This window comes from Crocodylus siamensis, chromosome 3, assembly GCF_052110815.1.
Source record: "Crocodylus siamensis isolate JL-2025a chromosome 3, ASM5211081v1, whole genome shotgun sequence".
NCBI classification, from domain to species: domain Eukaryota; kingdom Metazoa; phylum Chordata; order Crocodylia; family Crocodylidae; genus Crocodylus; species Crocodylus siamensis.
The window spans coordinates 220,312,218-220,335,862 of NC_143397.1; the positions used below are offsets into that span (position 1 = coordinate 220,312,218).

Here is a 23,645-nt window from a genome sequence, read left to right on the forward strand (position 1 = left end):
TCAACTGGGGGTACTTGATAAGGCACTGGGGGGGTACATGTGGGCAGGCAAGGATGGAGTACTGCCACACACTGTCCCATGGTGCCACACAGGCACCACCCTTCCAGCTGGACGTGGGGGGAAGGGGCTTAGATGCGGCAGCTGCCACCGCTCCACATCCAACCACGCACCACCCTTCCCTTCCCTTCCCCTTCCCCCCGCCCTCCCCGCTCCATGCGCAGCTGCTGGGGGCACACTTCTCCATGTCTGGCTACCAGGGGTACACTGATCCAAAAGGGTTGAAAACCCCCGCTATACTTAATTCTTCATGCCAAAGTTCTTTTCTTGTTAAGGTGGTTGCATCACTGCATTGAAGGAGCTGTCCAGCAATTCAGCATCAGTCTTTTCTTTCTCTATGCCAGTGTGGTGTATGCCAGCAGTGAATTTCACTTTTAAAGCAGAAAATGTAGTAAGAGAATATAAATATTTTAAAAATATTTTGTTAAAAGCTAGCTACTAAATTGCTCCAATAACATAGTGATGGACACAGAATAAGAAGCTAAATAGAACAAGCCCATGTTCTTAGCTATGCTTACTCTGTTATTTGCAAGAAAGAGTCGATATAAATTGCCAACCTTAAAATTTTTATTCTTGTTTTAAAGACAGTAGTACATGGTTGAACAATCAGAGAAGTGCTGTCTAGTTCAGCATCATTTTTTAATAACAAAGCATAATATAAATATACCAAACGTTTACTGGCAGTAGTATTTATAAGATGAAATAAGTTACTTCTCACAAAACCACATTGCCATTGGCTGATCAATTGAACACTTCCAATCAAGATCAAAAGGGGCATTTTCATCTTAAATAGCACGGCAATGAAAGACATAGTGTTTATTTTGAGAGTGGATCATTTTACTTTTATTTTCTCTTTTTTTCCAAGTTCAGTGTAGAATAGTATGTTTGACCTATGATCCTGTGCCCATGTGTCTGTTAAGAGAGTCCTATTGTCCTCTTCTTTTAAAAAACTGAAAGTGCTAAGTTATACAATAAAGAGTATAATAGCTTCAGTAACAACCTTTAATTTGAACAAAATATACCTAGTAGTGGAGAACTTTTCAAGCAGCTATGTGCCCATTTCCGGAATCATTACATGGTTTTCAATAGTAAGGATCTTGACACCACAGCAGGGTGAAAATTACTTTTGAGGAAAAATAAAAAACAGGAAATCTTAAAATGAAATTTTACATTAATAAATAGATAAATACCTTTAGTATTTGTAAATCAAGGTTGTTCTGGGTATTAAATGATTATCACAGTAAAATGTCATGTTAGGAGGTACAGAATAATTCCACCATCTAGAACTCCCAGTGCCAATCTGCGGGTGTTCTGCTGCTTGGTGAAGGCAAGACTGGGACCATACACTTTAGTTAAAATGGAGTTCTTTATTTTACAACATGGAAATAGTGTCAAGGAAGGGGAAAGCTTCTCTTGAAAGCTGTTGAGATGATGAAGGGCTAGATTTGATCTGTCTCATAAAATTTGTGGGAGAGAGTTGAGGGAAAGAAATGATAATAAATGTTTCCCATGGGGTTGCTCTTCATATTGGGCTGTTGAGGAACATGGAATGCACTGTCTATCTAGTCTAATTCCCAAGAGAACAAGCCAGTCAAGGTGGAGGCCACATTGCCTCAGTGCTAGCTGGAAAAACCATGATGCCTCTTCCATTTCTTGGAAGTTATGCCATTGGAGCCTTAGAGTCAAGGGCTCCCCCAGTTACAGGTCCCTACAACAATTCCTCTACAAGGGATCATAGAGGGCCCGTGGGCGAATTAAGATAGGATCCCAAAGGATGACACTTGTAACAAAGGTCAGGGCTATTCTTACTTGAATATAATGAGACATTCAAAATGTCAAATGGTGAATGATCTTAAAATGCCCTATTTTAAAAATGACCCTTATAAAGTCTGTAATAAACCCAAGGATGACAGGGAATAGTTTGATCCTTTTTGTAAGAAAACAGACAGTTGATCACTAGAGGAGCAAACTTTACATGCATTATATGTGAGAGGGTGGAGAGGTTTTATCCAACTCTGCTGCCACTCATCTGAAGGAACCAACTGCGTTTGCCCTGAAATAGTTCCCTACCCCTGCACCTCAGTTCCTTTGCCCTTATACTGGACTTTGCAGCTCCAGTGAGGGATTCCTGCCAGCCTTAAGTGGCCCCCACGTTTGAATTCTGGAAGAAATGATCCCCTTTCAGCCTGGAATATCACTTTCCCTGAAATCAGACTTTCCACTAGGAGAGTGTCGACCTCATTACATAGGGCAAAAGAACTGTACAATGTAGTAAATCCTTTTGCTGTTTGTCTCCTTGTGCAAACGAAACAGACCATAGGTTTGGAGACAGAAAAGAAAAATTAGGTATAGATTCTTACTCTCTCATCTGGCTACCCCTAGGCTTCCATGAAAGTCCTTGCCAGAGTTCTAGGCTAGGGACAGACATTACACATAAACTGGTTTAAATGATCAGAAACTGGTTTAAACCTGTAACAGAACAGATGTTCATAAACCAGTTTGAAAATGGCTGAACCGGTTTGAGATAAACCTGGTTGAATGTAGTATCAGACTTAACTGGGTCAAACCAGCTTATGTAATGTCTGTCCCAAACCCCTTCCTGGTTTAAGTTAAATCAGAGCCCCCAGCATCCCGGCATGCTGTCTGGGCTGGGCAGGGCTTTCTGCTCCAGAGAGCTGGGCTGGCTTCTCTGCTCCCTGGCTGGAGCTCTGACAGAGGCTGCAGGTACAGCAGGGTCAGGCTTTTTGAATGTCTTTCTCTAGCCCTAGAGATCAACATTCCTGCCAAATTTGCCAGTCCTGATAATGGGACAGTGAACTGCCAAAGCCTGAGATTCAAGGACAAATATTTTAGCCTATCTAAGTTCTAAAAAGCCTGCAAGCCAGACCCAGAGTTAGCATTATTTTAATGTTTAGGAGTCACCAGAATCATCCAGAACATTCTTGTGTACCTGCTCTCCTACTGACCCGATGGGTCATTATTCCCATCCCATTATTCCCAGATGCCTTTGCTATTGAGCTGGGGCTTTTTGCCTCAGTGCACATGCTTGGACATACACTTTGGTGTGGGGCAAATTGTACCACTTGGGACAAAAGAACCGTGCCTAGCTCCTCCCGGATCTGCAGCCAAAGGGAGCTAGAGCCTGGGGCCAGCACCTGTGCTGTCCCCAGCAGTATAAAAAGCTGCCCTGTCCTGGCCCTGTCAGTACAAAAAGCTGGTCAGGGCTATTCGTTCTCAGGAGCTTCTGGGGTTCAGCCAATTGCTACATGAGGACATTACTCCTTGTGCCAGCTGGACTGCTGAAGCAGCCCTAAGAGTTCTTTGTACCCTTTACCTGCTGCAGCAGTCTGGTTTGATTGCGCCGGGGGCAGGAGGCAGCCCAGCGGGGCTGCTTCCCTGTTCCCCGTGGTTGATTGCGCAATCGAGTGTGGAACACTGGGAAGCAGCCCTGCTGGGCTGCCTCCCACCCCCGGTGCAATGAAACGCAGGGCACCAGGAAGCAGCCTCGCTGGGCTGCCTCCTGCTCTCGGTGCGATCAAGCGCGGGGCACCAGGAAGCAGCCCTACTGGGTTGCCTCCCACCCCTGGTGCGATCAAGCACAGGGGTCCAGGAAGCAGCCCAGGTGGGCAATCTAGCACTGGGATGGAGAGTCAGGCTAGCTGGTATGATGCCCCATCCCCAGCGAAACTCAAAACAGTGGCAAAGCAGCCTTTCTGTTTCAATGGAATGAAATGGAACAGCTGTTTCAACTCTAAATGAAATTCGAGATGAAACACTGTTCCTTCAAAACTCAGGATGAAATGGAACAGTGCCGTTTTGCACAGCCCCAGTATCTGCCCCTCTGGGCCAGCTACCAGTGGGCTGTAGCTGCAGAACTGGCCTGTTTGCAGCACTACTGCCATGTGTGCTCCCTTCCCAGTAAGTGCTGGGGTTGGTTTTTTGCGGGGGGTTTCCCCTGATGCTGGGGTGAGGGGCAGAGATGGTGGGGCTCAGAGGAATAGGGTGTGGGGCCAGGTGGGGAAGGGTTTGAGGGGCTGGGGAGGGGGCCAGGCAGGGAAGGGATCAGGGTGCTCAGGGGGATGTGGGGGAATGGGTCCAGGTGGGGAAGGGATCGGGGAGGGCTGGGGGAAGGGATCTGGGGACTCAGGGGGCTGGGGGGGCTGGGATTGGGCAAGGAAGAGTGGTGATAAATCATACTAGACTTCCTCCATCAATTTAATCAGCATACACAGATGTTAAATTTCAATACTTTGTGTCATTATAATAATCAAGGTCAAAATGTATTTAAAGTATAACTAAAATATTTTCTGCAACTCTCTAATATGCCAGTCTGAAACTGCTAGGGTCATTTGCTGTCATTTTATGAGTAATCTATAAAAACTAAGAGACAGGAATTGTAGATTCTGTCCTGTCTTTTCCAAGTTAGAAAATGTAAAAATATATTTGCCACTTCTGATCAGATTAATGTTCTGCTAAGTTTAGCATAGCCTCACTTGATTGTGGCTAGAATCAGATACTGTAAGAAAATCCATTGAAAAGTAGTTTAGAAAAACTTGTCCTTTTGGAGAAGTTTTGTTTTAACCCACTGTTAGTTAAAAGTCGGCTTATGCCCTCAAGTGTGAGGGCACATGTATAATGTGACCAAGGATATATATTATCTGTAAAAATATTTAATCCTTTTTCTATCCTGTCTGAATTGTGGCTTCAGTAATATCTTGTGACAATGATTTTTACAGATTAGCTTTCTGTTATTGGAAAAAAGAGTATTTCTGTTAATTCAGGGATTCTCAACCAGGATGTTGGGGCACCCAGGGGCACTGTAAGATCCTTTGAAAGGTGCTGAGAGAAATGTGAGGAGACATTCAGATAAGCACAGGCTCAGGCTCTTGTGTGCTTAGCTGTTCCCCAGACTCCACTGCCCAGCCCTTCAGCAAGGAGGTAATAAGCACTGTAATAAATAAGTTTAATGTTTTTAAATGAGGTACTGCTTAATTCACAAAAGTTATGGAGGGGTGTCTTGAGTCTAATGAGGAGTGCCTTTAATCTAAAAAGGTTGAGAACAACTGCGTTAATCCATCTTTAAACTGCTAACTTTGGATCTCTCTTCAATAGACTTGAACATACCATTCAGCTTTTGTTGTGGGAAATGGTAGGTGTGACTGACTAACTTACCATTCCTGCAACATTTATTTTGTATAGCACTATCATATCTGCCTTACTATACAATTAGTCTATTGCATGAACTTCTCATTTGTGTCCAAAGAAACAATAAGCTTTAATCAGCATAAGCCAGATGGTTTAAACAGTGGAAAAGAGAAACAAGAAATATCTTTCCTGGCAATCAATTCAACCTGTGGCTCTTGCATCCTGTTGCTGCTGTTTTTCCCAGGACTTTGAACTATTGAAAGACACATTCTCAGATATACCTCTTGTCCTTGATATGTGGCTCCCTGTTAGTTCTGACAATCCTTTTCTAGATGCATAAAGTTAAAAAAACTTGTCTAATTTCACAGGGGATAATCCCCTCTCCACTTATCTTGCCTTATCTGGGTTCATAGTATCATAGTGCTTAGGGTCAAAAGGGACCTAAACAGATCATCGGGTCTGACCCCCCGCCCCAGGCAGGAACAGGTGCCGGGGTCATATCACCCCATCCAAATGTCTGTCCAGCCTCCTCTTTAAGACCCCCAAGGTAGGAGAGAATACCACCTCACTTTGGAGCCCATTCCAGAGCCTGGCAGCCCTAACTGTAAAGTAATGTCTCCTGATGTCCAGCCTGAACCTTCTCTCTAACAGTTTGTGGCCATTATTCCTAGTAACCCCGGGTGGTGCCTAGTAACCCTGGGTTCATTCATAGTGAAGTCTTTCAGAGACACAATACCATCCAGCTTTCTGAGTCAAACTTGAGCAGGTCAGTTACTGTGGCTAACATACTTTTCAGTGAGTGCATCTACACGAGACACTTGATGCTCAGTAGACTAATTCACATTGGTGCATTATGGCAAAAGCCGTGCCAATGCACAGTAGAATTAGTCTACTGCGCATTAAGCGTCATGAGAAGACCATGTGCTGCGCAGTATCACCTGATACTGTGCGTTTAGTTAATACCTCATATTAGAGACACTAAACTTAATGGATAGCAGCAATTGTGCATTAATGCATATGTAGACACGCCCAGTGATATATTAGCTTTGAGTATTATGGTGTTACAAAGCATATACTGGCTTTTTTCTTGGGGGGGGAATCCTCCAAACTGTAAAATATAAAGGCATTTTCTCTTAACCAAATGATGCAAAGTTAGAGGTATAACTTGGTTTAAATTTTTCCTTTCTTCTTAAAATTTTCTTCAGATTTTTTTTGAATGTTTAAGAATTGTTAAGTAACAACATTATAAGGGAAGACTTATTCCAGTAATACTATGGATAGATGCTAAATTGAATCTTACCATTTGGGTTTGCTGCTGTTATGTGTCCTAGAACTGTGGTTGCTTTTAATAAGGTAATGTTAAGAACTGTGCTACACATTCGTTTCAGTTAATATTACCTAGGAATTTTCTGACTTCACTCTTGTAATAGTCCACTATTAATTACTGTTCAGTCAGAATCACTTTCATTTATAAGCATCTCCTCTTTCATCTGCTGGCCAGTATTGTTCTGATATAAGATAACAAGCTTTCTTGAAATCAAGGAATTTCATAGATAATTATACCCATAAATCATATCTTTTTAATTCATAAAAAACTATTATATGTGAATCAAAAAATACAGGCCCCTTCTGTAAGGTCCAGAATGACCATCCTTCATTAAGGCACACTTTCTTGACTCCCTTATTATCTCTTTTGGTTAATACTTTTTAGTGCTTTTCAAATTACAAAAATCAAACTTATTCTGATATAGCATTATACCCTGAGGAAGCTGAGCAATTTGGCACTTAGTCCAAATGGCACTGAGAGATTATTTTACTTTTCTGGACAGGAAAATATGCCTTTCATTTATTATTCTGCATTAGAACCTGAATTCAGTAATCATTCAGGGCCAAGCAGTCAGGCAGAGGTCTGCTTCTTTCAGGGTCCAAGTTATAACTGAGAATCATTTGTGTATTGTGCAGAGGCTTATGTTGCAGACATTATAATAACCAGTGGCATAATAAAGGAGGAGCAGCTGGGGCCCCCTGGAGCCACAAAACAGGAGTAGCTGCACTTCTTGCATTGCTACCACTATGCTAGTAGCAGCACAGGCAATGGTGTTGCCCTATGCATGGCTGCTGCCTAGGGTTTCATAGTTGGTACCGTTGGAAGGGACCTAAGTATCATCAAATCCAACCCCCTGCCATGGGCAGGAAAGAATGCTGGGGTAAAACGACCCTGGCTGGATGATTGTCTAGCCTCTTTTTGAAGATCCCCAGGGTAAAGGCGAGCACCACTTCCCTAAGAAGTTGGTTCCAGCTCCTAGCCACTCTGACTGTGAAGTAGTGACTCCTGATGTCTAGCTTGAACCTACTCTGTCAGCTTATGGCCATTATTTCTTGTAACTCCTGGTAGTGCTTGTGGAAACACGGACTCTCCTACTGCCTGCTGGTCCCCCTTGGCTAGTTTGTAGATGGCCATCAGATCCCCTCTCAGCCTTCTTTTGTGTAGGATGAAAAGGTTCAGGTCCCATAGTCTCTCTTCATGGGGCGTGTCCAGCTGCCCCCGATCATGTGAGTGGCCTTCCTCTGGACCCTCTTGATGCTATCCACATCCCTCCTGAAGTGCAGCGCCCAGAACTGGACTCAGTACTCCAACTGCAGCCTGACCAGTGTTGCACAGAGGGGGAGGATCTGCTCGTAATGCATCTGTGGATGCATGACAAGGTATGGTTAGCCTTCCTGACTCTGTCCCCACATTGGCGGCCCATGTTCATCTTGGAATCAATAGCGACTCCAAGATCCTTTTCTGCCTCTGTGCTGACAAGAAGGGAGTTCCCCAGCCTGTAGGTATGCTGCTGGTTTTTCCTCCCCAGGTGCAATACCTTGCATTTGTCCGTATTGAAACCCTTCCTATTCTCATCCGTCCACCTCTGTAACCTGTCCAGATCTAGTTGTAGCCTGCCCCTCTCTTCTAGCATGCTCATTTCTCCCCACATCTTAGTGTCATCTGCAAACTTGAGCAAGGTGCTTTTTGCCCCCTTGTCCAAGTTGCTGATGAAGATATTGAACGGTGGGGGCCCGAGGACCGAGCCCTGGGGAACCCCATTGCCCACGTCCCTGCAGGTCAAAAATGACCTGTCCTCCACCACTCTCTGGGTGTGACCCTTCAGCCAACTTGTGACCCATCTGACTGTGTAGGCATCAACACCACAGTCGCCTAATTTTTTAATGAGAATGGAGTAAGAGACAGTGTTGAAGGCCTTCCTAAAGTCCAGAAAGGCTACATCGACTGTGACATCTGCGTCCAGGGATTTTGTGACCTGGTCGTAGAAGGCAACCAGGTTGGTCTGACAGGACCTGCCTCTAATGAACCCATGTTGATTGCCTCTAAGCATAATCTCCCCTGCTGGTCCCTCACAGATGTGCTCCTGGATAATTTTCTCAAACAGCTTCCCCAGGACTGAGGTAAGACTAACAGGCCTATAGTTTCCTAGGTCCTCTTTTCTTCCTTTTTTGAAAATGATGACCACATTGGCCCTTTTCCAGTCCTCTGGCACATAACCAGGGCACCATGAGTGCTCATAAAGCTGTGCCAGGGGTCCCACAATGATCTCTGCCAGTTCCCTCAGCACTCTGGGGTGGAGATCATTGGGACCTGCTGATGTTTATATATCTAGTCCCTCCAGAAGTTCCCTGACTAGGTCCTCATTGACCCTGGGCCTGGCTGTGCCTCCCCTGAGTCTGTTCGGATTCCCAGTGGGGGGGATGTACCTGTCCCTGCTCAGAAAAATGGAAGAAAAGAATCTGTTAAAGAGATTAGCTTTGTCACCTGATGGTACCACCAGATTACCAAGCATGTCCTGCAGAGGCCCCACGTTACTTGGTACCTTCTTTTTAGCCCCTACGTATTTAAAAAAAGGACTTGTTATCCTTGATCCAGATTGCTAGTCCCAGTTCCATCTCCAGTTTAGCCTTCCTAACAGCCCCCGTACAATCTCAAGCAATGGAGGTATACGCCTCTTTGGTGAGAGGTTCCCTCTTCCATTGGGTGTACACCTCCTTTTTGGATTTGAGATGTTCCTGCATGCTTTTGGTGAGCCATGGGGGATTTTGAGCGCTCTTCCCCCTTTGATCTGTGTGGGGATTATCACACTTTGGGCTTGGAGGATTGTCTCCTTAAGGAACGACCACTCCTCTTGGACTCCCAACTCCCCTTCCCTCTGGGACCTCAGTGCCTCCCTGACTAGCCTCTTTACCTCATTGAAATCTGCTCTCCTGAAGTCCAGGGCTGCTGCCTTGATGCAGGCTCTTGACACCCTGTGCTGGATGATGAATTCTGGTAGGTGATGGTTGCTATCGTCCAGGTGGTCAAGCATCCACAGTCCCCTCACCAGGTCTCGCCTGTGACCAGGACCAGGTCCAACAAGGCATTTCCCCTGGTGGGACTGTGCACCTCCTGGGTTAGATGGAGGTCCTGTAACTCGGCTAGGAACCTACATGAGTGGTCAGACCTGGCTGACTGCTCTTCCCAGCTGATGTCCGGGTAGTTTAGGTCACCCATGATGACCACATCCCTTGACTTAACTGCCTCCGCAAGCTGACCTGAGAGTTCCCAGTCCAGCTCTTCTCCCTGGTTAGGTGGCCTATAGTAGACCCCCACCGTTGTATTCTGACCCAGAGCACCTCAGTCTTCCCTACCTCAGACCCAGTACTGTTTGCTGAGGATGCGTGTTGGTCTTTGATGTAGAGTGCCACACCTACACCTTTCCTCCCCATTCTGTGCTGCCTATACAGCCTATAGCCCTTGATGTTTACCACCCAGTTGTGCATTAGATTCCACCAAGTTTCAGTGTGCCCCACTATGTCTGGGTTTGTGTTAGCTAGCAGGGGTGCAAGTTCCTTCTGCTTGTTCCTCGTACTACAAGCATTAGTGTAGAGGCATTTGAGGCCTCCTGAGGGTGTATGCGGCTTCCCCCCAATCCCAGAACTATCTAGGCCCCTGTCTCTTACTTGGGTATTTCTTGTGGTTGTCGCCTGTCTTGGCTGGGCTGTTCCTGAGGGTGTCTTCTGGTTCAGTGTTCCATGGCTCCCTTGGTCCTTTTCCTCCCCCTCCCCCAATGAACCTTGTTTAAAGCCCACCAGAGGAGATCAGCCAACCTGAAAGAGAACACACTGACCTTTGGGGGAGAGGTGGAGCCCATCCCACCCAAGCGTGTCTCTTGTTTTGAAGTGTGGGTCGTGGTCCAGAAAGCCTGCTGTGAGACACCATTCCCGAAGCCGCAAGTTGACGTCCCACATGCAGGTCTCATGGCGTCTTCCACCTTCACTCACTGGAAGGATCGATGAGAAGACAACCTGTGCCTCTATCTCCTTTAGCTTGCCCCCCAGAGCTTAGTAGTCCTTCATCAGGTGATCTGGACTGCTCCTGGCTGCATCGTTAGCGCCTGCGTGGATTAGGACCATGGTGTAGTAATCAGTGGGCCAGATGAGGGCTGGGATCATCTCTGTCACGTTCTGAATCTGTGCTCTGGGCAGACAGTAGACCTTGTGTGTCATGGGATCCTGATGACAGATGGGACCCTCTATTCCTCTCAGGATGGAGTCGTCTATGATGAGTACCCAGCATCTTGTCTTCTGGATCAACTTACCTTCTTCATCCCATTCTGTGCGTGGAGTGACCTCCTCAGCAGAGGTTTGCTTCTCACCTTCCTCTTCCTCCAGTGTCACCAGGGCCTCATACCTGTTCCCCAGCTGGACTGGGGAAGCTGATACCGTCAGGGTGCCCAGTTTTACCTCTTGACAATAACAATTAAAAACTTAATGACAATTAAAAAATAATTAACATGCTTCAGAACTTCAGCTATTTAAGGAGAAATGTTTAGTTTTTCTTTGAGGTGTTGGGTGCTTTTGGATGAACCTCCCCTGAGCTATTAGCACCAGTCATACCAGGTGTTGATAAGTCCATAAATTCCAGTTGAATCATGGCCTTAGGACTGTTTCAGTGTGTTGTCCTGACTGCCTGCCTGAGACCTTTTCAGGAAAGATGCTTGACTCAGTGTTTCATGTTGTTGTGTCTCCTACAATTTGGGGAAGATGCCGTCTATTCTTCCAGTGTACCTCATACAGATGCGAGGCTACTTCTTATGACATCAATACTATTTGCTACCATTGTTTTCCATAGGGGATATATGCAGCACCACTTCCACAAAGTAGCAGCAGCTCCTGGGGTAGACTCAATCATGTTGAGGATTTTTGCTTTGCCTTATAAGACTCTTTTTATATAGCTTTTTAGATCTCAGAGACTCTAGCATCAGTTTCTAATAGAATGGGCATTCTTCTTTTCGGTTTTCTGCTGAACCAAATGTCATTAAATGACAAACCATTCCTGGTTCACTGACTTCTGTGATTTGCTATTGCTATTTAAAAATCAGAGTCTTACTCTGCATTCCTTTTTTAGTAAATGCTTTAATTATTGTAACAAAGTATTCCACCAGCCTGTAAGATTGCTGATAATGTGGGCTAACAGTTACATGTCTGAACTTGTACTTCAGTGTACACTGTTTAAACCCCTTCTCACTAAACTGTGGATCTGCATCAGACATTCTGATGTAAGGTATATCAGATCTAGAAACAATGGATTTTGTATGTATGATTGACTATTCAGTTGTAGTATCTTCAAGTAAGGTTACCTCAGGGAAGCCTTAGACAAGTAAATGCCATCTTTGCTCTCGGTATACCTACTTTGCTTTAGGGAGCCAATAACATGGGCTGTTACACTTTATTTCATCTATGTTTTTCTTTTAAATGTAAAAACCTTGAATAATTTCCTGAATGTCACTCTTCATATTAAACCCACATAAAATGTCTCTGAGCCTTCCCTTAGATTTTTAAATTTCTAAATGACTTTAATATATCCTTTTAAATATATTTTTCTGTAGCATCTTCAAAATTATCATTATAGTGCCTTTAAATAAAAACCAATCTATTATTTAAGGTTCTCTCTTAGACTTATCATAGGGCTGTGGATATGCTATCACAACCACTCTGTGCTAATAGCGTCATTTCTTTCAGTGTCTTGTCCTTAGCAGTAGCTCTGGCAATTACAGTCCACATTTCATCTGATGATATATAGGTTGTTTTCTTTTTTTTAAATCAGAATTACAGGTATATAATCTAGCTGTTGACTTTGTTGCATTGTATTTTGTCAAACACTGTAGAAAGTAGAGTGTATCTATGATAATAATCAGACTGCAAATTGTATTTATAGCTGAAAAATAATCTCTGTATTTGTGGTAGGTGGGTTTAAGATGCTTTCTGCAGTGTCCAATTTCAGTTAACACTTAGTTGTCATTAATAAAAACATGAATTATTTTTATAATTCAATGCCTCTCTCTATTTGAATATACTGACATTGAGTTTTTATTAGCACCTTTAATGTATAAACCATTGGTGTTCAGTTTTCACTGTGAGGATTGCAATAATGTACTTTTTAGCTTTGCACTGACTGCCATACTGCCTGATGATTTGGCCTTTTTAATTAACTCCTTGAGTTTCTCTAACTCGGAGATTTATATTGTATGTCCTTTGAACATATTTTCGTAATAGCTCTCTTCAGTTAAAATTTGGGCAAGTGTATTAGGCACATTATTTCACTACACAGTTCACTGTTGTATCCCTTCCTCATCTTGGGACATGAATGTTGGTGACTGCATCATCCTTTACTGTGTGATCTGTGTGAACATCTCGTTGTGTTTTAGATATCTTATTTTTCATAGTTTCATAGTTGGTAGGATCGGAAGGGACCTGAGCGAATCATCACGTCAAACCCCTTGCCATGGGCAGGAAAGAATGCTGGGGTCAAATGACCCCACCTAGGTGATTATCCAGCCTCCTTTTGAAGACCCCCAGGGTAGGAGCGAGCACCACTTCCCTTGGAAGTTGGTTCCAGATCCTAGCTGCCCTGACAGTGAAGTAGCACCTCCTGATGTCTAGCCTGAACCTACTCTCAGTCAGCTAATGGCTGTTATTTCTTGTTACTCCTGGTAGTGCTGGTCCCCCTTGGACAGTTTATAGATGGCCACCAGGTCCCCTCTCAGCCTTCTCTTGTGGAGGCTGAACAGGTTCAGGTCCTGTAGCCTCTCCTCATAGGGCCTGCCCTGCTGCCCCCTGATCATGCAAGTGGCCCTCCTATGGACCCTCTCGATGCTGGCCACATCCCTCCTTAAGTGTGGAGCCCAGAACTTGACACCATTTTTGCTTGTTTAGTTTTAGTCCAGCAGCTTCTTGTCTTTCTAAAGCTGCCCAGAGCTTGTCATACTTTTCTCTAGTTTTTTTCCAGATCAAAAAATTATCTGTCAACCTTAAAATCCTCTGTACATGCTGGCAAAACATCTTTGGTGCTGAACATAACTTAAATGCCAGCCTGGGACACTAAGTCTCCCAAAAAGGGCATTGACTTTACACAAATGTGTACTCAGTTTTTCTAAGGGCACCTCCAAGAACTCTGACATATCAGGTGTAGGGAACTATTTGGCATCAACTATTTCTCCCAGAAATTCTTCCCTTGTTGGGAGTAGAAAATATCCCAATTTTTACATATTTATTATCTGAGAACTAGATATAATCCAATTGTTTTGTTTTTTTCCCTGCAAAAACTTAAGCATAATCACTCAGCTGGTTCTTGTATTAGGTTAGATTCCCAGAACTACCAAACTTCTCTTTTAGGTTTTGCCTTAGGCCAAAGAGAACTTGTCTTGGTCATTAACTATGGGGCAGTTGGACTCTTCTAGTTGTCTTTCTGTGACTAGGTACATACGTTCGGGGTATTAGGGGCAGGTTAAATAGATTCAAAATGGCCGCCCAATATCAGGTAAGTAAGAATGGGGTGCAATGTGAGGTTGGGGGTCCACTAGGCTGAAGGGGACTGGAGATCTTCTGGGTTGTGGGGGACAGGTGCGATCTGCAAGGGGTGGGGGGGCAGACATGACACATGGGTAGGGTGAGGGGGGCAGGTGCAACCCATGGGTTGGGGGAGCAGGCGTGACCTGTAGGTGGGGAGGGGTGTCCCCCAGCGAACTTACAGCCTCATCACTCGTGCCCCTATCCCCACCGGGACTTACGTGCTTGGCTTTGGCAGCAGTGAACTCTGATAAAAGCGGCTACACCTGAAACAGCTTGTGGATTGGGAATTGAAAGTGCTGGCTGGGGCAGGAAGCAAGGAGCCAGGGGGGCAAAAAATAGAGCAGTGCAGGGGGTGAAGGGAGTGAACAGAGCAGCCCTGGGGCTGGGGCCAGTGGCTGGGCTTTCCTAGCCCCGGGGCTGTGCAGGGGAAGTGGACAGAAGCTCTATGCACTAGTTTGACCTAAATTGAATGAGTTCAGACTCATATAGATCCAGATTTATCGTGAACCAGGTTCTGCAGTTTTTAGACTTGTTTGTGTGGATGGAATTTCTGTTCAGTTACAGGTTTAGACTGCCTGCTGGTCAGCAAGACCGGGCCTGTAAGTGTAAGATTGGCACAGGGACAAGCTAAATTTTAATTGGGCTCTCCTTTTGAACCCGATTTAACCTCCTGAATGTCTGTACTCAGCCTATGAGTGTATTTTCCTAAGTCTCAGTCACGATCTGATCTCTTATCAGAGACTGAGCACTCCCAGAATTGCAAAATTGGCTCTTTAGCTGTGGATCAGTCACAATCTTGATTCTGTGTATTCAATTTCCTTTTGTTCTATGTTTAAAAATCTTTCTTTTCCTTCTTCTTTCTGTGGAGTTCAGTACTCTTCAAAGTTCTGTAATATAGTTTTATAGTTAATTTCTTATACCTGATTAACTGAAAACTATATATAAACTATATTGTGTGTGTGTGTATGTATATATGTATAAAAACAACTTCAGAACAATGTATTGTAAGAAATACAGCTACCTTTGAATACCGGGGCCCAGTATTTGCAGATATAAAGTGCTAATTGAGCCTTCCCCAGTTTCCCTCAACATCTCTACACAGTTTAAACTCTGGTGGTGGGTTTTACTTGCTCTTCTTCCACTGACATTGAGCTGAGACCACTGCTATTCAACACAACAATGGGTTCCAACTGGCTCATTTCAGAGCCTCTTAAAGGTAGAACTCTTCAAATTCCTTTTGTATTGCTGAGTTTTTTTGGTTGTAGCCATGTTGGTCTAAGGACATGGGCAGGCAAGATTCTTTGAGTAGATGTAATATCTTTTATTAGACCAACTGAGTAGTTGGGAAAGTGTTCTTAGCAAGCTTTTGGGTGCAGTCACCCCTTTTCAGGTATAGCTGGCTGCTCCTAGCCTTTTTAGGTGTCATTGTTTCTGTTATTTTTCTCAATCTACATTTAAGGAGGAGGATGTAACCTTTGAATTAATACTGAAAGGTTGACTGCAGTTATCCATATTTTATTTTCTTGGGATTGGATTACTGTAATGTGACCTACATAGAGCCACATCTGAAATCTATTCAGAAATTCAGCCAGTGCCCAATACAGTAAGGAGTTGTTTAATGTTCCTTCACATCAGTAACCAATTGCCTATACCAGGTGCGACTAATTGTCCATGGGGTGACCAATTGCCCGGGGGTGGCCAATTGCCCATGGGGTTTCTGGAGGGGGATGGGAATTTGGGGCAGGGTGAGCAGGTGTGGGGCCTGCTGCTAAAATCTTGGGCATCCAGTCCTATTGGGGCATGGAATGGCAAGCAATGGCTCTGTTAATCCCTGGGGTTTTCTGAGCCAGCACACCTGTGTCTGGATCTGGCCTTCAAGGAGCCAAATGGCATAACTAGGTCAGGGTGATGAGCAGAATATAAGAACTGATGTAGAGGAGATGCTTGCTGAAGTCAGTGGAGAGAGTTTCATGGACTTCAGTAGGTCCTGGATCAGGCAATACATTCGTATAGAAGCACAGGGAGTTGTGGCATCATATATGAAATCTAAATATGTCCAGATGAAGAAGAAAACAGAGAGCTATCTAATGGTAATCTGTAAATCTTCCTGCATACATCTATACAAGAGGATGATGACTGTGTACTTTAAAAAAAAAAAGCAGCACTAAGCAGCAGACATTTAAAATTTTTGATCCCTTGCTTAATTTTCAGCCTGTTCAATTTTAAATTCCTCTCTTGACTAACACATTTCTTTCTAGAAGCTTTCTTTTCTCCATCTGTAGAAGAGTAAAAAGGAAATAATTGAATGATAAGGTATTTTAAAAATAACTGGAAAATGTAAGTTGTTGGCAGTTTTGGCAATTCTGTTTTTTGTAATGTTTTCCCTTCCTTACTTTGAACCCAGTTTTATGCCCTTACATTCACAAGTAGCACTTTTCATTTGAAAATGGTATTCAGGAACTCCTTATTATGAGTAAAGGTGTCACAATCTGGCACTTTGTACTCCTTATAATCTTCTAATTCTTGGTCTTTCATACCCTGCATACAAGCATGTTTTACTGTCCATAGCTTGTTCCATTCTTTACCCAGTCTCCTTCTGTTGTGGCACCAACTTCTGTTTGTTCTCTCGCACATCCAACTCCTTAGCATGTGTGAATTTCTCTCTCTGCATAGGATTATTTGCTGTCAGTAACCTATTCATCCTGGGCCTCCATTTCTTCCAGTTCAGCAGCTTGTATGAATTGGCTCTGATAATAAACTCTCTTGAAATTCCACTGCTTCCAGCAAGCCAGTACATCTTCAGCCATCTAGCAACTCACTTGGAAGTGATCTCATCAGTTTCAGCTCATCATCATTCTCCAGATTGTGAATGGAGAATAGTAATTTATTACTGACTTTTTAAAAACATAACTTTAATTCTTGGAACTGAATGAACTATAGATAGATGCTTATCATATTCTATAATAATAAAAACAGGTTTTTTTTAGATGGACCAAGTGACCTTGTCAGGGGTGATTTGTTTGGCTTTGTTGCTGTAGTTTTTATGACTGGTTTCTTTTGTGGGGGGAAGAAATAAAGAAGAAAGGGGGTGCTTTGTTTCATTATCCTAGAATCTGGGACTGGTACAAAGTAAACCTACAGTTTATTCATATAGGGAGAAAGTAATTATAGTAGCAATTGAATGCTACGAATTTTGCAGTAGGCTTCTGCGGTGATTGCCTTAAATGCTGTTAATGTATCTGACTGTAGAGAAGTTTCATTAAGCAATTACACATCCTGACCTTTCCTTTTTTCTGTTCCGTAGATCATCAATTCAGTGGTACTGCTGATTCTCCTGAGTGCCCTGACTGATCCTGACCAGTACCACTTAACAAGTGTTGAATTAGGAGGAGAATTTGAATTCATGGATGATGCCAGTAAGTACAAAACATTTAATTGTTAGCATTCATCAGTTATTAATAATTTATTTTCATGAAGCGGCTGTGTTTTAGGCAAGTATTTTAATAGTGATGTCTCCTAAGTACTGCTTCAATGCCATATTCCAGCAATTATACTTTCATTGTGAACAGCATAACTGCAACACAAAAGTACCCCCCAAATTGAAGCCTGCTGGTTACTCTTTCAGCAATCTCATCTAATTGACCATTAACTGAAGAGTCACACAGACTGAGCTCCCCTTCACATCTAAAACAAAATTGAAATGGTACTGAGACCTAATTTCCAGGCTATGTGTGGAAAAGCTTGCAGTACCATTGGCTGTGATGTAGCTGTTCAGAACATAAAGAGAGAATTAGAGTCCATAGGTAGGAACTTACTCAAATCCATCACGGGTGCAGCAGGGGAAGGGGGGCTGCCAGCACAAAGGGGAGCCCAGCAGGGGTGCCCCTTCCCCTCACAGCTGATTGGCTAAGAGGGCTGCCTGTCATGTGACTCCTCCCCTCTACCAGTGGTGGCAAGAAGTGCAGCTGCCTGATAGGCAGCCTTTTCAGCCAGTCAGTGGCAAGAGGCAGGGTCATATGACAGACAGCTTTTGCAACCAATCAGCTGTAAGGGGTGGGCCACCAGGGCCTCTTGGCCAACCGGGGACATGGGTAGCTGCCTTAATAAGCCCATGAAACTTACAGCTGGTCCCACAATCCACCCATGAAATCAGCCAGCTGCCTTCTCAATTTAGAATAGACTGCTATCCATAGGGTTTCAATACAGCATGTTAATTAATGTTGAAACACAGCTAAATTAAAACAATATGAATGCTATCGATTCTGAAATCATACACCTACCTAATACCACACTTTTTTGCAAACCAACTTCTAAATGAGAAGTAGACCTTGTTTTTAGAAGGTAGAATGTAGAGAAAAGATTTTTCCAGAGTCATGGCTGACTGGTGACTTGGGGCTTTGTTACACCTTACACTCTGAACCGCACAAATGTTGATCGGTGTTAGTGCTAGCCTGAGTTTGGAGCAGTCACAAACTGCCATGAGGCCAGCATGGGCCTGGAGGACCAAAAGGTAAGAATACCCCTCTCCCATTCCAGGTTTCCCCACTGCCCTTCCCCTGCCCTCCCCTACTTACTGGTGGCTGCCATGCTGTCTGTCTCAGCGGAAGGGTTAACCTGCCTATCCCATTGCTGTCAGGCTGATGCCCTTCTCTGGGCTGAGCCTTCCCAGAGGGCAGCGGCAGCAGCAGCCAAGCAGGCAGGTTAACCTTTCCCTGCCTGCTCCCTGGGACAGGCAGTGTGAGCAGCCATAAATAAGCAGGTGTAGGGTGCAGTGAAGAGGGATCTGAGGTGCTGGGGTGAGTGAAGGAGGCAGTGGGTTCAATCTGGGCTTGTGGGGTGTTTACATTGATGTGTATGTAGCCTAGAGTGGCTACACTTTAGTGTAATCCAAACTGGATAACACAGATCAGAGATAATCCTGCCTTGGATTGGTGTAACTTTAAGCTGCATAACAAGTGCTTAAAACTAGTTTCTGGTATTAGTGTGAAGACAATCCAGATGTTAAGAGCTCCAGGAGCCACTCAAGATTACAGTGTAATAAGGCCCAGAGTACATCCCCCTGGAAACAGAATGTCCAGGAAGTGTGGCAATCCAGGAGAGAGTCTAGGGAAGGCATCAGGAACTTCCTGGTTTGTCAGGACAGCTACAAAACTAGGCCCTACACACTTGCAAGCATGGTACAATTTACTTCCTTACTGTAAATTAGTTCTTTATTTAAGTTCCTGTCAATAATAAAGTGTTGTTTCTACAACACAAGCCTCATCAAGATACTACAGTCTGCATGCAGTAGTTCACTTGCTGTGAGTCAGCTCAATTGCTCCTTCTGGTACAAGCTTCAGTGCTCAGCCAGTAGCAACTATGGCTGTGGAAGGGTTAACACAGAACCCTGCCCCTTCTCCAGAGAGAAACAAGAGCCATCATGGCAGCCACTAAAGGACAGTATTGGCCTGCTTCTGTTCCTCTCTGTTTCTATTCCAGTGAAAAAATATCAGCATCCCCATTTAAAGATATGGACCTGAACTTTTGGGGGGTTGATTTGGGGAACTTGTTATGTGGTATGAAAGCAAATATGCACATATTTATGCACATGTACCCATATAGCGTAATTTGTATATGTATATTGTAATGGATACATATGGAGCCATGTTTGCATAACGCATCTAAAAGTCCTCAGATACTTTCCATATGACCATAATATCTAACAGATGGCACATAATTAATTTATTAGGTGTAACACTGGGCTGCCATTGTCTCCCAGTAAAGGCTTTAGCAAAATTTCCATGGAATTCTACAAAAGTAGGATCCAAATCCACGTCTCTTACCAAACCTTCTATATATTCATGACGGAAAACTTTTTCCCCTTCTATTAATATTTGGGGCGAGGGGGAGGTTCTTGCTGATTTTAAAATAATTGGTGCAAAATCTTTTTACCTTCATTGATATATATTAGGGTTGTGTGAAACTTTGGGTGCTGATTTGATTCAGAGGAGATTCGGCCTAATTCGGTAACCAAATCTCTGAATCCAAATTGAATTGGAAGACCAATAAAAAGGTCTGATTCGATTCGGAAAAGATTTGAAGAGCTTTGGAGATTTGGGCAGTCCCCACTCACTGCCACATGGAGCTGGTCCTGGACTCCATGCCTGTAAGGGGGTGGAGGAGGGAGCTGGGGGGAGGGAGGGGACCATGGGGTGACCCCTGCTAGGCTGCATCTCCTGCCTGCTTTCCCGGCCCCCCTGTGTGCCCTCTGACACCCACCTTCTCTCCCAGCCCCAGAAATGGCTGCCCCACCTGGCCCCAGCGTCCTGGCTGTTACCAGGTGGGGGGGAGGGCGGGGGATCCCTGCTGACTCCCAGTACCCTGTGCTGCATGAGGGGGCTCTGCCACGAGCCCTCCGACCCCCGCCCACTCTCCCAGCCCTGTTGATAGCTGCCCTGCCTAGCTCCAGCTCCCGGTTCTTAAAAAAAAAAAAGCCCTGCACACACCGGCTGCTGCAGTGGCCAGTGGAGCTTCTGGGGGCTTGTGGCAGAGCCACCCCATGCAGTGCAGGGCAGTGGGGGGGCAATGGCGTTCACCCCCCCTGCCTGGCAGGAGCCAGTGAATGCAGGACTTTTTTTGCTTTTTTCTTTTTTTAAAGAGCCATAATGCTGGGGCTGTGCATGACAGCCATTGACAGGGCTGGGAAAGCAGATGGAGGATGGAGCCAAATTTCTTAATCGGATTCAGCTGAATCGATTTGGGACAGTTATTTGAAACACTGAATTGAATCACTGCCCCCTGAATCGGCCAAATCTGAATCCAAAGCAAATACTAGCTACTTCACACAGGCCTAATATATATCAATTAAAAAAAAAAAACCCCAAGGTCCATGTATCCATAGTTCTACAGGTATATTCCTGCTGATTTATTAAAAAAAAAAAAAAAAAAAAGTCACTGGACTTTCATGATAAGGATTACTACAATCAGCAGTTTCCCTGCAGTGAGAAAGAGGTGTGGGGGGCTTGTTTCAAATCATTTCTGTACCTCGTCCTGTCTGCTCAGAGTACCTGTAGTAAAAGTGCTAGGTTCTTTCCTGTCTTTCTGTTAAAGTCCTTTGAATCTTTCTGTCGACTTAATAATAGCAGGAATAGACTCCTTTATGGTCTGACAAATAGCTGGCGTTGGAGTTGCTAGATGTCACTTTGAATTACATGTCAAAATAATGCTTAGTTTTGCATATTTTTTGAATTGGAAAACACTTGCATTTCCAAATCTTTTTGGGTAATTGGCTTTAAGAAAGTAACGGCTATCGTAAATGGAGATGGAACCGTAGCTGAAATTGACATATTAAAACTGATTGCCTTGTCCTAATTCTCAGAGATTAACCTTGATAATGACTGTCTGTCAGTGTGGGTTTTATATAGCTGACATCAGAGGCCTGCCGTGCTGGAGGTTTTAAAATAGTAATTCTGTTTTGTAATGCTGTATCTGTCATATCAAGTGTGTTTAGGATTTCCATCTAGATTTGAAAATTGTAGTTTTGTGTGTTCTTTTTGTGTCTTCTGAAGTGAAACCTAAAAGATTAAAAGGGTGATTCATGGGCCAGGTGATTTGCATCCATTTGAGAATGACTAACTGTGAAATGCTCCCTAATTATGAATAAGATTCTGAATTTTTGTTTCAGTCTGTTCTTTTGCTTAGTTGATTTTCATGCTTTCTTCAGTAAGAGCTTCTAAATTAGTCCCCTGGCCACTAAAATTGCTTCCTGCTTGCTGGTTAGAGAGATTTTATTATAATTTATGATGGGTTTTTCAAAGTTCACTAAACTTTTTCTTTTTGCGATTACATGCCAGGCAAAGTTTCATGGTAATATTCTTATCATTCTCTGCACTTTTTATTGTCTTCTGCAGAAGAAATATGTTCATATATGCATGTTTAATAGACTGCTGATTTCTTATGTGCACCCCAGCATTCAAAGTATAAATTTATGAATGATAAAATATATGACCTCACTTTCTGCTGGATTGCAACCAGCTTTCGTGAGTAAAATGTTACATCCCAAAGTTATTGCCTGTGTATATGTGAGCTGACAAATGAATATTGACAAAACTATTAATAGAGCTCTAGCTACTTGGATTTGAGACCAAAGTCTTATGTTAGCAACAAACTCAGGAACAAGTTATTGGTGCAGAACTGTTATTTCCCTCCTGCCTTCAAAAATAGTGGCTGTGTCTGAAAATTAAGCCTTAAAGTATCAGATTAAAACAAATCTATCCCCTTTTATTGATTGCAGAATAAAGTCTTGCTTCAGTGAAATCATTTGAACTTTACAGTTATTGTTCATGGATCTGAAACTTTACATATTTGTACTTGCGAGTAGATCTAGCTTATTGGACAGCTTTCAAATTTGCAATACGGTTATTGGGAGAATTGCTACCACACATTAAACATCCTGTGTAAATGCTAAACTCAGTGAATAGAGAAAGTGTTAATAAGGATGATTCCTTAACAAATGCTGCTGGAGGGTCTGAAATGACTGTGACATCATACACAATAAGTTTTTCCCCACCAAGTACTGGAGAGGCTGGTGAAATATTGTTTTCTCCTTTTGTTCTGAAGAGAGAAAAAGGACACACTTGCAAAAATACTGCCAAGCAAGGAAGTCTGGTAAGATAGCAAACTGGAAGGATATCACAGGGTAGGCTTGGCAGTCTTCCACCCATACATTCCTGAGCTGAAAGTAACTGGCACAAATTCTATGTCCTATACTCTGCAGTTGCATTTGAGCTAATCTTTTGAATCTGGTGAGCCCCAGAACCTTAAAGAGTGTCCAGTCCATCTTAGGGTCCATTGGAACAGAATAGTTTGCAAAGTAGAACCACAACAAGAAACATTGCAGACATGAGATATGCTGTGTAAGTATTTTGATGTTCAAAGGATTGATGACTTCTATGAAGGAACCAGAGGAATAAGTTATAAATAAACCTAAAATTATACAGAGTTTTGTGTGCTTGAGACCCCTGCTCAAATTGTCAGTTACATGTACCAAAACACATTCATATTGTGATTTGAAGTACATGATTATACTTGTACCTGTTAATAAGGTATGAATTATTATTTTTATTTATTACCTATGTAATGGCATAGATGTGCTCTCTGCGTTACAAAGCATATAAAGACTAAGCATATAAAGCTCCATTAGCAATTCACCTTTAACGTCAGTGGGGAAAATGTAAGAGACCCAGAATCTTTTGTACTGAAATGCATATAAATCTAAGTTAGGATAAGAACAACATGAGACTCCTATGCAAGAGTGGGGTTGTAGGGAGACAGAGCGAAAACAGGGTGGCTGTTAAGTTCTTTTCTAATGTAATGCATGCAACCAGATTTACTCAGTTTTTTAAAAGTGCATAAGAAAAGCTTGGATTAATTAGAATTATTTAGTCTGAAGAAGAGAAGTCTGAGAGGAGATCTGATAACAGCCTTTAAATACAAAAAAGGTTATTACAAAGAGAGTGGTAATGAAGTGTTTTATGTCTACCTAGACAGAACAAGAAGTATCCATCTTAAATTATACTGAG

At 43.4% G+C, this 23,645-nt stretch overlaps 1 protein-coding gene across 1 annotated transcript in view; it reads left to right on the forward strand.

Annotated features, from left to right (window-relative positions):
• LAPTM4B (lysosomal protein transmembrane 4 beta) overlaps positions 1–23,645 on the forward strand; it is a 104,509-nt gene that overhangs the window by 11,967 nt on the left and 68,897 nt on the right. The window contains exon 2 of the mRNA XM_090040401.1: positions 17,390–17,501. Within this exon, the coding sequence (XP_089896527.1) occupies positions 17,390–17,501 (112 nt within the window). The remainder of the gene's footprint in view (positions 1–17,389; positions 17,502–23,645) is intronic.